We start from the raw sequence: 16,775 nt of genomic DNA on the forward strand, positions 1-16,775 counted from the left end.
TGTCTTCTGGTTTTTCCCTGTTGCAAAGGTGTTGTTTTACAAGGTTGAGTTGCTTTGCAAACTGTTGTCGGGGCTGGGAGCTTTGTGCGTGGGCGGCAAGCTCTGCTGAGAGATGCACATTAAGGGTGGGGGGACCCCTTTCAGGGCCCATATCTCAGCCCCCCCTGACCCAATCTTGGGGGGTCTTTCAATAAACGTCCTTTGAAGCTCTGCCGAAGGTTTGGGACCTCTAACCCCAAAAATGCCCCCCCCCAGAGCCACGGAAAGGCGCGATTGTGTTTTTAATGGCTTTATTCGACCGACTTTTTTTCCGAACTTTGAATTCCCGCCGAATTGAACGGATCCGAAGTGGGGGAGTTCGGACTTTGGCATATCCCGAATCTAAACGGGCTGAATTCGGCCGAATCCGAACTATACCGAATTTTTTTAAATTCAACAGCCCTATATATCATCCTGCTTACAGGAATGGTATATGGGAGTGGAATTATTTTCCCTCTTGCCTGGGCCTGGTGGGGAATTCCCTTCCCCTAGCCCCAATCTTTCATTCTTAAGAAATTGAGGAGTGGAAGAAAAACATGGCCTCCACAGTGTCACTGTAGGTATTTCCCTTAATCTCTATGATCTTTACCATAGAGATCAGGGGAAATTTCTAGAGTGTCATCCAGAAGTGATCTCACATCCTTTTCAAACTTTACCTGCAGCTAAGATATGTATTAATGTCTGTACCAGTGTTACTTGAACTAAGGGAGAAATGTGTCATAGTGGATAATCCTACACTGTCAGGAACTAAATTTAGCCTATAAAAGTGCCAAGTTATTAACGATGCCTGCATAGTTTTCATATATAGTTTGTGAGCTATTAACATGATGATGTACCCTTACTCTGACTTTACCACAGCATTTTTGTGAGATACCATTGTGGAAAATGGTGAAGTTGCTATGTCAATAGTGAAACTGATTTCAAAATTAGTCTGTGATATTCCGCCAGAGGAGTAGTAGAATGCCAGGCCTGCCAAATATTCTTCTGGAGGAGCGGTATGGTTGCCAGGCTTGGCAACTAGCAGGAGACTGGGAAGGGTGGGGACATGGAGGGCGGCCGTCACTTGCAGGAAAACTCCAGAAGTGGTGTCACGACTCTCCAGGAATTGCTGGAAACTCTATGGTAAACCCTTAGAGTGTCCAGCAATTCCTAGAGAGTCGGGATGCCGCTTCCAGGATTTCCCCATAGGTGCTGTCATGCCACCATTGGTGGCAGTTTATTTTTCTGCCGCTGCCTGGTGTAGAGCCAGCGGGCAAGACCCACTGGGGGCAAGAGATCTTCTGCTCCAGCAGGCATATGGCAGGCAACCCTAAGGAGTAGCCATGTTGCTGCATATTGCCCCAAAGGGTCCATTGGTCCCTTTAAAAACAGCAGATTTATTAGTTTCTATCTATCGTGAACGTTTGTGGGCCAGAGCCAAATTTGTTGGTTCCACATAGTGGTGTTGTTTTTTCTTTCTCCTAAGGCTTGTTTTGAACCACTTCCTATTTGTAACAGCATTTGAAGCCCCAACCCCCTGAGGGTTCTGTCACCCCTTCTCTTGCGTAGGACCGTATTGTTCAGGATGCCAACTAGAATGGGCACAGGGGATATTTTGCCTCCCTTCGCCCCTGAAGACAATTGGTATTACAACACAAACGCATACCAAAATATCTCTACATTGTTTCCCCGGGCAGAGCTCAAGCACTTTTTGTTTCAGTACTATTTTATCCATTTTTAAGGCATGCTAGGAGGGACTGGGTGCTTTCAGCTTGGATATTTTGAAAATATGCCTTTTCCTGAGAGGAAGTCTTTTGATAATGGCTGTGCCTATATTAATAAACCACGGTGCTGTCAAGAGTTTTGTTTTGGGAAAGAAGAGAAACGAAGCCATTTTATCAACCAAGGCCATTTTAAGATTGAGGAAACATCTAAAAGCTGGGGGGGGGGCGTGAAATGAGGCGGCCAAGTGCTTAAAAAAAGATCCCTGTAGTTAGGTGTTGAGCTGCTTAATCAAATAGGCTTAAATAGTTGCAACTCTTACATGCTGCATGTTCTGTTCTGAAGCCAGAAGGAAAGTCAGTAGCTCTGCGGGTTTCAAAGGTGAATTTCCCAATTTTCCCATTCCAGTAATCCATTCGTTGGCCCCATTTCAAGGGCATGTTGTCTTTTCCAATTTAAACCTGCATTTTGCAACAACCGTTAGACGACTGGGCTATTAAAACGTGGTGTGATGGAAATGGACTGTTGGGGTCACCCCAGTACACATACACATGAAGAAGCTGCCTTATACTGAATCAGACCGTTGGCCCGTCTACTCAGCATTGTCTACTCAGACAGGCAGCGGCTCTCCAGGGTCTCAGGCAGAGGTCTTTCACGTCACCTACTGCTTAGTCCTTTTTAACTGGACATGCTGGGGATTGAACTTGGGACCTTCTGCCTGCAAAGTAGATGCTCTGCCCCAGAGCCACAGAGAGAAAGAGTGCTTGGGAAATTATTCTTACTAGAAAAGATTCTTTTTCCAAAGGCCAGCACAGCAGTTCTTTTTCAGCCTTTGCCTCACAGACTAATCCCTAATTTCTGCTAGGCCAACAGTGAAAGAAAGTGCAGTCTTTGGATGCTGATTGGGAACCTCTCTTCTGTTATATTCTTCACTGGAGGATAGGTCGTACTCTCCCAATAGAAACTGTCAGCTAGCCTAATGCAGTGGTTAGAATTCAGAACCGGGCAGAGGATAGGGTTGCACCCAACCCTGGGAACCACTGAGCGGGAACATGGGGGCATGCGACATTGGTGGGTAGCTCTAGGAATCGTTCGGAAACTCTACTGTAAAACCATAGCATTTCTGGCAATTCTTAGAGCTACCCATTGTCACTTCTGGGTTGTATCTGGAAGTGATGTACCAGCGCAGAGGATGCTGGCATTTTTAATTTTTTGAGTGGTGTTGGTAGGGTTGCCAGGTTCCTCTTCACCACTGGCGGGAAGGAGGCCCAGTAGCACCTTAGAGAACAACGAGATTTTCAGGGTATAAGCTTTTGAGAGTCAAAGCTCTCTTAGTCTGGTACAACTTGGATATTTTTTGGGGGGGGAAATCATATTGGAAGGCACACATACATATAAAATAAACGTTGAGTAGGCTGTTGACACAGTCATTTCAAATTTCAAATGCTGTGCCTCTATTTCTAGAAAATTCCAAAATAATCTGCCAGATGAATATTCACTGAGTATAAATCCCTTCCTGTAAAGACTAATAAAACAATGTTATGAAATTTGGGAGATTATCTCCCTCTTCAAAATTGAAGATTCGAGTGTTTTGCATTTCTTATTTCTTCAAGTACTGTGGTTGAAAGTTTTGCCTTCCTTGCATATTTAGAATTTGGGTGCATCCTCCTCCTCTGTAATTAAAAAGTAGCTATTTTTATAGCTTCTTGTGTCATTCAGCTTCAGAATGCTTTACAAACTAAAAATAGGTTTCTTGGTTTCTAATGTGAATAACAAAAGGGGGCAGGATGTCCCCAAAAAGCCAATAAAACAAAGGAGGCAATGTCCTGTACTTCATAATATTTAACTTTATTCCGACAGATTCTTCTGTAACCAGCAAACTCAATGTGAGTTTGAACATTTCAACACCCAGAAGTAGCTCTAAAAATAAAATTATAGAAAGCCTCAAGCCTCTTTGTGTCATAACAAATTTATGTTATAACCTGAATGCCTCAAAGATTCACCATAATCAGAAGAATTAAATTAATACGTTGAAAGTAACAAAGTGTCTTGCGGCATCTTAAGGATAAACATATTTGTTTGTCTTTAAGGAGCTACACTAGTCTCTATTGTTTTGACTGGAATAGAAGAGTACAGGATTTTCTCTATATTATGTTGTAATGTCACTTTTTCTATTGAAGCAGATTTATTTAACGACATACTTGAGTTTTTCCCCTTGGGTAATATGACAAGAGGTAATTGCTGTAGTAGGAGCCCCGTGGCGCAGAGTGGTAAGCTGCAGTACTGCAGTCCAAGCTCTGCTCACGACCTGAGTTCGATCCCAACGGAAGTCGGTTTCAGGTAGCCGGCTCAAGGTTGACTCAGCCTTCCATCCTTCCAGGGTCGATCAAATGAGTACCCAGCTTGCTTGGGGTAAGGGGAAGATGACTGGGGAAGGCACTGGCAAACCACCCCTTAAAACAAAGTCTGCCTAGGAAACGTCAGGATGTGATGTCACCCCATGGGTCAGGAATGACCCGGTGCTTGCACAGGGGACCTTTACCTTTTTTAATTGCTGTATTATGTATGTAGGGTGGTCAGAACATCTAAAAGGTGGCTAGAGGTAACTCCTGAGAGGTAAATGAAAGTCTACACAGAGAAGACTTGCAACCCAAAGATATAAGTACCCTGGGGGCAAAGCTAATTTAACTATGGAGCCAACACCACAAAGCTCTGTGGCACATTTATGATTGTAAAGCCCATTTGTTTGTCTTTAATTACAAGGGATTAATGGGATGCGAGCAGCGTGGTGTAGTGGTTGAGAGTGGTGGTTTGGAGCGGTGGACTCTGATCAAGAGAACCAGGTTTGATTCCCCACTGCTCCACATGAGCAACGGACCCTAATCTGGTGAATCGGGTTGGTTTCCCCACTCCTACACATGAAGCCAGCTGGGTGACCTTGAGCGAGTCACATCTCTCTTAGAGCTCTCTCAGCCTCACCTGCCTCACAGGGTGTCTGTTGTGGGGAGGGGAAGCAGATTGTAAGCCGGTTTGATTCTTCTTCAAGTGTTAGAGAAAGTTGGGATTTAAAAACCAACTCTTCTTTCTCTTCTAGTAACTGTTATGATTTATTTTGATTTCTGCCTAGGCACTGATTTTCCTTCAATAGCCTGGACCGGCGTCTCTCAAACGGCTCTTTTGTTGTGTGTATAAATGTGCAAAATGGCCTTCAAACAAAAGCCTTCCTGTCCAGCTCCGTGATTTGGAAAAAAAAATCACACAGGAACTGCTTACCTAGCAATTAATTTATAGTGGCTTTTGGGGGGGGGGGCTGCTGAAACAAAGGAGGTACATCATACTGCCGTTTCTTTAGCCTGTAAGCAGGTTAACCTATATTGGAGTATATCAGGGGGTTTCCAAAAGGAAATGGTGGAGATGCATGCCCTTGATCTATCCTGCAGTGATGACTGTCGGAATGCCTGGTTCTAGTGATAACTCTAGCTGATATGAATGGAAACCTCTCTGTAGTATTTGATGATGAACCTGCATTTGCGAATGCACCTTTATCCTCTATTCCAAAGCTTCTTAAACTGTGGGTTGTGTAACTGAATGTGGGAGTCGCAAAAAATTTGGCAACAGTAAAAGGTTTGTGTATACCTATTTTATATACCTATATACCCGGGGTCGCATAAAATATTTCTCGGGGGGAAAAGGGGTTGCAAGTGGAAAACGTTTAAGAAGCCCTGCTCTATTCTGTGACATTCATGATTTTGTTCAAATAAACCCATAGTATCTTTGTTAGGAATGTGTGTGCTGTCAAGTCGCCATCGACTGATGCAACTCTAGCAAGGGGCTTTCAAGGCAAGAGAGAAGCAGAAATGGTTGGCCATTGCCTTCTCCTGCAGAGTCTTCTTTGGTGGTCTCCCATCTAACACCGACCCTGCATAAGTTCCAAGGTCTGATGAGATTGGGCTATACCCTGCAGCCTTCCCTCCCCGTATCTTTGTTAGGGACCAACTGAAAAGTGATCAAGTAAGATCTAGCTTTTGCCTTTCACAGTCTCTTATTTGTTTAAACGTAGGGGGTGAATAGAAAGGGGAGGGGGGAGAACAAGAGTCATTTCCAAAAAGAAGTGTGGAATTGCTGCTGCCATAGAGTCCTTTTCAGATGTTACAGTCACACATACTGGGCAGTTGCCAACCATGCATATTGGGAGTTTGAGCTTCCCCCAGGCCTCTTGATTAGGGTTGCCAGGTGGGTATTTTTGGTGGGCAGTTGCCCTCCAATCCACCCAGCCGCTCTGGATTTGGAGGTTTGAGTGTTAAATTGGCTGCGGCAATGTGGCGCTTCCGGAAGTAAAACCGGAAGTGAAGTCATTGTGTGTGCTTGGCCAGGCCCATCCCGCTCCCTGAAACCTCCCGCTGATCAAGAGGGGGGACCTGGCAGCCCTCCTTCTGCTAGGCACAAGTCTCCGTGTTGTCTGAATGGGGCAGCCTGTGGATTTCACACATATGTGCAACTTCTGTTAATGCTTCACAGAACCCTGGTGTGTTTTTTTCCAGGGTTTGGCATAGTGTGCACTGAAGCTGAAAATCCACACGTTGCTCCTTTCAGACAACTGATAGCCATGCACGTCAAGAGAATTTGACCACAGTTGCTGGGCTCCCGGTATACCGGTATGTGGACTGTAACATCTGAAAGGGGCTTATGTTACTATCTGAAGATCTGTAACATAATGCCCTTTGCAGACACGGAGCCTGAGGGAGAAGTCTGTGAAATGCAAAAGTGTATTCTTGCTGCTTTGTATTTTCTTTTTTTTAAAAGGACCCCCACGGAATGGATATAAACAAGGTAATCATTGTGCAGCATCTCCATTTAAAAAAAGAAAACACTTTGTCAACGTGAAATACTGACATGATGTCTTGGTCTTTTAACATTAGAGTCCTGTGTGCTTCTGCCAAAGTATTTAGTTGCCAGTCCAAGAAGTCGAAAAGGAGATGTGCAGATGGTGAAGAAGCCCTGAGCTGTTTCTTCAGCTTGCCAAACTTGGCTGCATTAGAATTGCTGGTCAGCAAAATAACCAGTTCTGCAGGGTGTTTCGTTTCACATGAACTGACCAGGGGACACAATGCCGGTTAATCATAACTCTAAAATACTTGGATTTTTCCTTCTTTCGTTGTAGATCCAAAGCACCGAGGGAGAGATCCCACATACCCCTAGTACAGGCCAGCTGGCCTTAGCGAAAACGAAAAAAGGTGAGTGAACTTCTTTCGCCTGGCAGACAGCTCCACGCGGCCCTTTTATTTCTCAGAGTGTCGGTTTGACATGTCGATTTTAGTACTCGCAGCTCAGCCCACCCAAAAGGTCTTGTTCTGCTTCCCAGTTAGTTTTCAAACCATGGTGTTTTTCTTGCGAAGTGGCACCTTAAATGACAGGGGGGAAATCAAGGCGGGTAACCTCAGTTAATGGTTTGACTTCTCAGTACTCCAAAGACTGGGGAGAGAAATTGAAAGATGGTATGTTTTTATTGCCGAGCCCTGTCATTTAAAATGTCCATTTTAAACCTTAAAATTACATGTTCTGTAAGCCTAAATTGTCTGTTGCATGCAGGATTTGAATGTTCCTCAGATCACTCACCGCAGAGAAGTGCAGTGCGTTGGGCCTTATTTTCAGTTGAGAATGTTCTGGAACTGATTTTGCAACAACAACAACAAAAGCTTTAAACAAACGTGTGGGTGATCTAGGCTGCTTCCACATGACTGATTTGCCCTGGGTTCAGTGCTAAGAATATAAGAAGATCCCCATCGAATCCAGCATCCTGCCTCATACAATGACCAGTTACTCCCCTCAAACTGTTGGGAGTGTTTTTTTTACTGCTTCCCCACATCATTATGGTACATTCATGTACCTCCCGGTGTTTCCTTGGCTTTCCCCCAATCTTTCACAAACCCACTTTGCTCTGAAGCTTTGGGAAACACCCAATAAAGCCTGGCTGGCTGTCATGTGGGCAGGAGAAATCAGATTTTTCACATGGCAGCCATTTTCCCCACAGTGGTCATTTCCTCCCCCCGAACACAAGGAGCTATTCATTCAAAATCAGCAACTGAACATTGTTATATTGATATAGCAACTGAACATTGTTATATTGATGTGTGACGGCCTCTCTGAATCTCCAGCCATCATTTTGTTTTAAAAAGTGCCTTTCTAGCCCCTTTCATTGCAGAGATATAAAGGGAAAGGCATATCTCTGCAGCAAAAAGAGGCTAGAGACTTACTCTTTAAAAACAAATAAACGAAAGCTGGAGATTCAGAGTGCCTGTCACACACATTGTTAGAACAATGTTTAGTTGCTGATTTAAAAAATAATAATGTAGGTTTCTGTTGCAAAGGGGGGGGAACTTGCCCATCGCTCTGGCAGCTGGCTGAGAAAATGCCTGCCTGTATATTTTTGAGCCCATGTCTTCGAAAAAAAGCTTTGCTCCAGGAGTCAAAAGTCTGGAATGCAGTTGGATGCAGGCATCCGGGTGTCTGCCCATGTGAGTGCACTTAGTTCAACCGGGGGCCTCGTTCTTATTAGTAATTAAGTAATAAGCTCGTCTTGCCCTCATTTTCTATCCCTCTCCTTTTACCCTTCCTTCTGCGACGCACTGAAGCCCTGTTCTTCTGCCGCAGTGGATGATCTTGTTCTTGACCGCCTGTTTTCCGCGGCCTGTTTCCAAAGTCCAAAACTTAGTTCAGAAGCGCCTTTTTTTTCTTTCACGCCTTGGCCCCTGTGCCTCTCAGGCTATTTCACTGCCCATACCAGAGTTATGCTCTTCAGCACAGAATGTTATGAATTTCAGATGTGTTTATGGTGGCGTTGCGCCGCTACAGAGGAGACCGTGGTTGCTCTCTAACTTTTATTGCAGTCTGAGTGATGTTTTTAGTAGGCGGGTTGTGAACTGTACCCCGTCTCAAGCCGACGCTGATTGGTGCGGCCTTTCTTCCTCTTTTTTGTTTTATAAGCGACCATAAAGACATCCTTTGGACTTTTATGTAAAATCCGCTGAGTTTTACAGCTACTGATGCCGTGCGGTAACGCACACGGCTTGATTTTCATTCTGCACTTTGGTTACGAATTGTGCTTTCGGGTTTTATTTTTTAAGTGGTGGGGGAGCTTGAAATAATCATTTGCCTTTGGTCGTCCCCCCGCCCTTGGAAACACACGGTTGCGAAAACAAAAAAACTCCTATGCAGATGACGCGGCGTTTTGGTTAGGAGGCGCATCTTACATGTCACCAAACGAGTTTCTCTGCAGAATGCCGCCGCGGTGCTTGTTATTACGTAACTCGAACAGAGATGTGTTTCGCTCTTTGTTTTCCTTTTTTGTGAAGAGGCAGAATGGGAATTAAAGGCTTCACTTGTGAGGAAACTGGAAGGACTTTCTAAAATGCTTTGTGGAGTACAATGCCAGCGAGCTGGGGGAAGCTTTGTCTCAGGAACACCACTTTTTGGGTTTGTTTCATTAAGTGTGACCTGAACATGGGCAGAATCTCTCTTGTGGTGTCCCATCAGCTCTTGCGATGACCCTAACTCTCATTTTAAAACATACGTCTGGCTGGGTACAGTGAAAATTAACACCACTGTGTCTTGAATATGCAGAAGGCTCTAACTATGACATGGGAAGCTTCCTTTACACAACGTTACAGAAATATAGTTTCCTGTGATTCCTAGAAAGGCATGACGCCACTGTTGGGTTTTCTAACACCGCCCTGCTGACCACGTCTTTCCATGTCCCTGACCCTCCCAGCTCCCACTGTTGCCAACCACTACCTAGCAACCCTAGTCTGAAGTGTGTATGTGTGTACTAGGGTCGTGCGCTGACTGCATCAATTCTTTGTTAAAATTGTAAAACAACACTTCATAATGGGGAGAAAGGATGGAGGTAGATCTGAGCAACAATTTATGTGAAGTAATCAAATTATGCATATTGTAAGAATGACAGGTTCAGCAGTAGCAAATTGAGAAAAAAAACCCTCCTTGATTTATTAACTACATCTGATTTAATCCCCTTGATTCACTCTTGGGAGCTCTTGGGCACTTTGGACTTCTGTTAGTGTTAGAACCAAGTTGTAAAAGGGTTCTTGCTGTAATATCTTTTCTGGGTAAAAACCTTTCACCAACTTTTACAAAATTCCGCAAGTCTATTTGCATATGTTGTAGCTGGCGAGGGGAACAGGGGATTTGCATTTAAGTCCTGCCAGAACGCTTGCCTTGGATACTAATACTGGCAAGATTTAAACACAAAATAAATCTAAAAGCCAGTTAGTTCAAAGTGCCCATAAACTGGGAGCTCTGTGTTGTAAAATACCTCTTTGGGATATTTGACATAGAACAGAACTTCTAAAGTGTCCCAAGGCCTGCTGGGGCAGAGTCAGAAGCTCTGTATTGAACCGTAAATTTGTTGTGGGGTCCGTAAATGCCCGTTTTGGAAGAATTTCTAAAATGAAGCAAGCTGGGGAAGAAGTTATTGTTGCTTGAGGGAGCACCCGACTTGGCGGAATGAAGATGGCTGGCCCTTTTTGACAAATTGTTAAGCCTCTGCAGTCAGTGAGGCCTGTCTGTTCCTATAAAAATCAGTTCCTCATATCCCGTCACCAATGAGTGTGGGCCAGAGGTTCCAGTTCCTCCACCTTCCCTGCCTTTTGCATCACTACTGATCGACCAGGTGGTCAAAATCCATTCTGGGCTGTTTCTGGGCTATCCAGCTGGTATAGTGTTAAGGCTTACCCGTTTCTGTGACTTACCATTCACGAATAATGTGGAACATATCCCATTCCTCAAACTTGACCCACCGAGGAAGACTGAGTGGGGTCGCTATGCAGAGGAAGGCAATGGCAAACCGCCTCTGCTTATCTCTTGCCTTGAATACTCCATGGTTGGGGTCACCGTGAGTCAGTTGTGACTTAATGGCACATTGTTCTTCCTCTTTCAACCTCCCCCCCCTCAATCTAATGGGTCCTAAACCATAATTTATCCATACAGCACCATCAATAATCCAATGCAATTGTAGATTAGAAGAAGAAGAGTTGGTTTTTATATGCCGACTTTCTCTACCACTTAAGGCAGAATCAAACCGGCTTACAATCACCTTCCCTTCCCCTCCTCACAACAGACACCCTGTGAGGTAGGTGGGGCTGAGAGAGCTCTAACAGAGCTGTGACTAGCCCAAGGTCATCCAGCTGGCTTCATGTGGAGGAGTGGGGAAACCAACTCAATTCACCAGATTAGTGTCTGCTGCTCAGGTGGAGGAGTGGGGAATCAAACCTGGTTCTCCAGATCAGAGTCCACCGCTCCAAACTATGATAATTATGATAATGATAAAGACTCTGTCATGCTAGTGGAGATTCTGGGGACCAGTGTGGTACAGTGTTGGGCTACAGACTCTGGTTCAAACCCCTACTCAGCCACCAAAGCTTATTAGGTGACCTTTGTCCAGTTGCACCCTCCCTGCCTAACCTACTTCTCAAGGTTGCTGTGATGATAAAATGGGGGTAAGCAGAGCTATGTCTGCAGTTCTGAGATCCTCGGACAAAGATGGGATAATCTGTACTAGACAGATGCCAATTTATTATGCAGTCGCTCATTACTTTTTGGTAAAGGTTCCCCTTTGCCAAGCACTGGGTCATTTCTGATCCATGGGCTGGCGTCACATCCCAACGTTTACTAGGCAGACTGTGTTTACAGGGTGGTTTGCCTTCCCCAGTCATCTACACTTTACCCCCAGCAAGCTGGGTATTCATTTTACTGAGCTCGGAAGGATGGAAGGCTGAGTCAACCTTGAGCCGGATGCCTGAAACCGACCTCAATCAGGATCAAACTCATGTCGTGAGCAGAGCTTTTGACTGCATTGCTGCAGCTTACCACTCTGTGCCACGGGCTCCTTCATTACTTTTAAGTCAAGTAAATACACATTTCTTCCTATTTATCCCAATCTCCCCCCTTATCTAATGTCCACTTTTAAATTCATTGGAGTGCAGACCCATCCCTTTTGGTTTATAAAACATCGTGCAACTTGATGGCATTATGAGAGCCAGTGTGGTATAGTGGTTAAGAGTGATGGACTAGTTTCTGGGAGACCCAGGTTCAAATTCCCCCTCTTGCCATGGAAACTCATTGGGTGACCTTAGGCCAGTCACACTCTCTCAGCCTAACCTACCTTTCAGGGTTGTTATGAAGATAAAATGAATGATGTAAACCACTTTGGGTCCCAATTGGGGGAGAAAGGCAGGTGTAAATGAATTAAATGCATACAGAAAAATTATGGACATCTTTTTATTTTATAAGTTGGGGTTCTTTTTGTGTATGAAAAGACAGTCCCTAACCCCTAACACTAATATTGTAAAATTGATTGTACCGAATACAACAGAGAGACAAGGGTAGTAAGGGGTAAATTTCAATAAAGCTGCACCAGAATTATTTACAGATGGGTAATATCTCTGGTGGAGAAACTCAGAGCTGATTCCAGCATTGTATATTTATTTTAAAAAAATCTCATATGGGAATATGCTTTGTAACACAGGAATGTTTTCATCCCAGTAGTAGTGTTATTCACCACACTTTGGGTTGAAAGAATACACAAATGTGGCCATCCCATGGCTCTAACTGTGTGCTTCCCTGGCCCAACTCTGGATCTACATATGGAAATACTTTGTGGGAATCTGCTCCAAGTGAAAACCTAAGCCTCAATAACTGAGGTTGTAGCCAAGTATTCTTGGCAACAATATTTCATATGCATTACTGGTCATACACAATTTGCTGGGGCGGAGGTGGAAGGAAGCAAAGAGAATCATCGTGGAAACCAACACTTCATGATATTTGTTCGAGCTCTTTGTCACTAGTTATAGGCTCGTGTCCAGTTTTTGCACTGCAGGTGTGGTATCTTACTTGTGCCTCTGTCCTGTACTGTGCTAGCCCGGTAAGAGGGGATCTGTATGCTGGAAATCGTCTGGGATTGGCCAATGTGGTGGTTATGCTTTACTCTAGTGCTGAGCAGCACATTACAGTGCTATGCGGCATAACTGTGTCACTGGTTTCTCCCACGTTACTTCCCAGGTCCAGGCATTACCGTGTGTGTGTGTGTGTGTAAAGTGCCATCAAGTCGCAGCCAACTTATGGCTACCCCTTATGGGGCACCCAATTACTATTGCAACGTATAATGGAATCATGGGAGAACTGCCACAATAGCATAGTGTAAGATCTGCTTTAAAGTGTCCTCATTACCAGGCATAGCATAATAGGGACTTAGCTACTGTTTCTCTCCCGATATTTATTTGTACAGTAAGGATCTGACCCAAATTCAATAGATCCTTCTCTTAGCATGAACATAAACTGAGGTGCTTAATAAGACCCAGTGAAGTCAATGGAGGTTTAGAACACCATGCTGGTATAACATTCTGAACCTATCAGGCTTGAGGTCCTTTCCAGTCACCTGGATGATACCTGCTAGCCCGATCTCGTCAGATATAGGAAGCTAAGCAGGTTCAGCCCTGGTTAGGTCTTGGATGGGAGACCACCAAGGGCGTCTGTGGTTGCCACACAGATTACAGGCAATGGCAAACCACCTCTGTTCCTCTCTTGCCTTGAAAACCCTATAAGGGGTCGCCGGAGGTTGGCTGTGAATTGCTGGCACTTTCCACCACCACTGTGGCGGCCGAGCAGATACTTTGCAAGGTGCTGAAATGCTTGGATGGCCACCTTGCGTGGCTGGTGAGCTGTGCATGTCAGTTGAGCATGTCTGTGCAAGCTGTTTTTCCGAGGCTCGAGAATGTTCTGAATTTTGAAGCTCTCTGCTGTTAAGGAAGGCTCAGAAAATTAGTGGTGCCTGCATAAACCGCGTGATGCTCCTGTGAATTTTGAACAAATGATGTTTCCCTCTCCTTCAAAACAGGAAATGAAAGATGGCTGCTATCCCGCCGTCAGTAGAAATTTCACAAGTAGGACTCTTTTTTGAGAGTGTGTGCTTTCCCCCAGAATTATGTCTCGTAATTCCATGTGAAAAGGAAAATCATTACCTCTTGCATTTTTGGTCCTTGCAGTAAGATTTAGAAAGTCCTGTCAGATCTCTTTTTTAAACAACAACAACAACAGTCATTTCAAAGTTTTTGGGACAGGCTAGAAACCAGTATTCCACAAATAAATGCATGTGTCTTCTTGATACCCAAATATGACTTGTGTACATGTTGTCAAAAAACAAAAAGGGGAAGAAAAGACCCAACCTAAAACCAAAGCTGGGTACCCAAAGGTTGGGTGGGGAAAGACACAATTATGTATAGAAGTATATTTATTTTAAGGCGCTGATATCTATATTAAAAACATTTTAAAATTATATTAAAAGAAAGCACAAATGGCAGCTAATACAGGTTGATAAACTAAAACCACAGTCCAAATGTGTTTCAGCCCTCTGGCATACACCAGTGGTCTGATATCATTGCTTATAACGCACACCAGTACATAATCCAACATGTGTAACAGTATTGTAGCAGAATTATAACAACCCAGGTGCTTAAGTAGGGATGTATTCCAATTTGACTCTGTGCCCAATATATTCTATAAAATGTATAAAATTAAAGAGCCCGCTGCCGTGCAATACTTTCTGCTTGTTCTTTTCTGTGCTGTGTTAGCCTTCCATACAAGGAGTGCATGCCAGTATCAACCAGATAGATGTATTGTGTATGTGTTGGTTCACGAGACGTGGCCTGCGTACTTACGTTTTAGTCCCCCACTTCTTTCTTTCCACAGACCAGCTATTACGATCTGCGAGTCAGCATTCTGACAGCAGCGGCTTTGCCGAGGATTCTTCTACAGACTGCTTCTTGCTAAATCAGCTGCAGGTAAGTTTACCGCGCATTGCCGGAACCACTCAGCAGCTACTGAGATGCTGCCTTATCCCTATTTCCAAATCTGCTTCTCCTTTTACAGCTTCTTATGTTTACCATTTCCCAGGGCTTCGAAAAATGTCCCATTCCATGTGTGTGTTTATGGGGAAGGGAAGATGTGCAGTTCCAAAAGAAAATTTGGACAGTTGAAAAAAAAAATTCAGGCCTCAGACTTTGCCAAGTGGAGCGGAGAGGGTACAAGCAAGCGTGCTAAGGATCACTTGCCTTTGTAACAAAATTGCACCGACCAACAAGTTCTTTTCTTTATTCCATGCATAGCTGCCTGCCATTAGCTCAAGTTCTCAAGGCCAGGAAAAAAAGGGGACAAAGAAACAAAACGGTTGCTTGTTGGTGTCATGGGTAAAGTCTGCTTGTCTGAATGAATGAACACATTGACTTCCTGGCAATATGTAATGTTGACTTCAGACGAAACAAGCTCGGTTTGTGTCATAGCGTGCATAAAGAAGTGTCTGTCTAGATCTTTCCGGCGCACTGCAGAGACAGCGGAACAAAAAGAAACCTGAATGTAATTGCTGAGGAGGACTTTTTTTTTAAAAAAAAAAATCTGAACCGCTTGCATCTTCTACATATATATGATAAATCAGTGCCCTCTACTGTTACAGTTTTTTCTTTGAGAGCTCAATAGCGTCCCAGCGTTTAAAAGCAAGTTACAGAAAGGAAAGTTTCAAGTTTATCTTTCCACGTTCATTGGGGCACTTAGGAAACTGAAGTCTGGATTTCAGCAGAAACAATGAGCACACAATCGCCTGTACCCTGATAATATTTACAATAATTAGGCTGCAATCCTTTAAAAAAAAAATTCAAAACAACATAGAACAAAACAGGCCAAGCAAGCAACATACACACATTATACATAAACACAACTAAGTACCTATTACAAAATACCCATCGGCTACTTTTTGGAGCGGGTATAAATCATACCAAACCTATTTACTTATTTATAAATCTAGGGTAAAACAAGTCTTTTAAAGGAAGAGAGAGACATAAGCATATTCTCCTACCTACCACTGTATACATAAGTAACAATATTTAATTGCTTTTATTAATAAATATGCTATATTCGATATACATATGGCTAGCAGTACATAATTAACGGCTAGCAGTACATAATTCTAGTAGATATGCTATATTCAATATACGTATGTCCTTAGTAGATAACAATACATTATTGTTATTCTATAGATCTAATATTAAACACTTGAACCTATCAAAATTATATAATAACAATAATGTGAAGTCATGTAACACAAATAGTAGATAAGTCTAGATAATTATATCTAATCTAAAATAGAAAGGAGACCTCTTGGAATGAAAATTCCAAGACCACGGTTACACAGCCCGGATAACCTACAAGAACCAATGAACTCTGACCGTGAAAGCCTTTGACAATATTTTGAGACCTATGTAGTTTAAATTATTAATAATTAGGCTGCAATCCTTAACGCACTTGACCAGAGAGGAACTTGCATTGTGCTCAGTGGGGCTGACTTCTGAGAAAATATTTCGCCATTAATGTCTAGTCTCGTAATAATATAAAGAACAAAATGTCACCCACTAAACTCATGAAGAGGGTAGCTGCTTCCTCCTCCCCAACCACTCCTTGAACTATCTTCTGCTCGGACTTGTTTTTCTCTGCCTACAGCACCTTGTGGTTAATGAAGCTCATCTTCATTCTCCTCTCAGTCACTGGTTCTTTTCTGGAGGAATCCCCCGTGTGCGGTTAAGTGCCTACCTCAATGCATATAATGGGAGCAGTATCCCACCGATAGATCATATCATTTCTCTTACAGCCATGAATTTTGTACAACATCCTTTCAGAGTTTCCCCATTATGTTTCTAATTACAGATACTGAAGTGTGAAGATCCACAGAGCCAGTATGGAATAGTTGTCAGAGGGCTGGACTAGGAGTGGGGAGATACAGGGCGAAAACGCATGGTCGCTTTAGCCTCCTTTATTCCCTGTTTCAGCCAGGATTCAGCCAGGATCGAACACACGTTCGGCGAAATGCATGCGTTTGATCCTGGCTGAATCCTGGCTGAAACGGAATAAAGGAGGCTATAGTGACCATGCATTTTCGCCCATAGATTCAGATTAAAAAAAACCTCAACCAGAAACCC

At 43.6% G+C, this 16,775-nt stretch overlaps 1 protein-coding gene across 1 annotated transcript in view; it reads left to right on the plus strand.

Moving 5' to 3' along the window:
* Positions 1-16,775, plus strand: part of ITPRID2 (ITPR interacting domain containing 2) — an 80,403-nt gene that overhangs the window by 41,679 nt on the left and 21,949 nt on the right. Inside the window, exons 9-10 of the mRNA XM_056861254.1 lie at positions 6,902-6,974; positions 14,500-14,591. Of these exons, the coding sequence (XP_056717232.1) occupies positions 6,902-6,974; positions 14,500-14,591 (165 nt within the window). The remainder of the gene's footprint in view (positions 1-6,901; positions 6,975-14,499; positions 14,592-16,775) is intronic.

The sequence above is a fragment of the Euleptes europaea genome, chromosome 15, assembly GCF_029931775.1.
Source record: "Euleptes europaea isolate rEulEur1 chromosome 15, rEulEur1.hap1, whole genome shotgun sequence".
In the NCBI taxonomy this organism is placed as follows: domain Eukaryota; kingdom Metazoa; phylum Chordata; class Lepidosauria; order Squamata; family Sphaerodactylidae; genus Euleptes; species Euleptes europaea.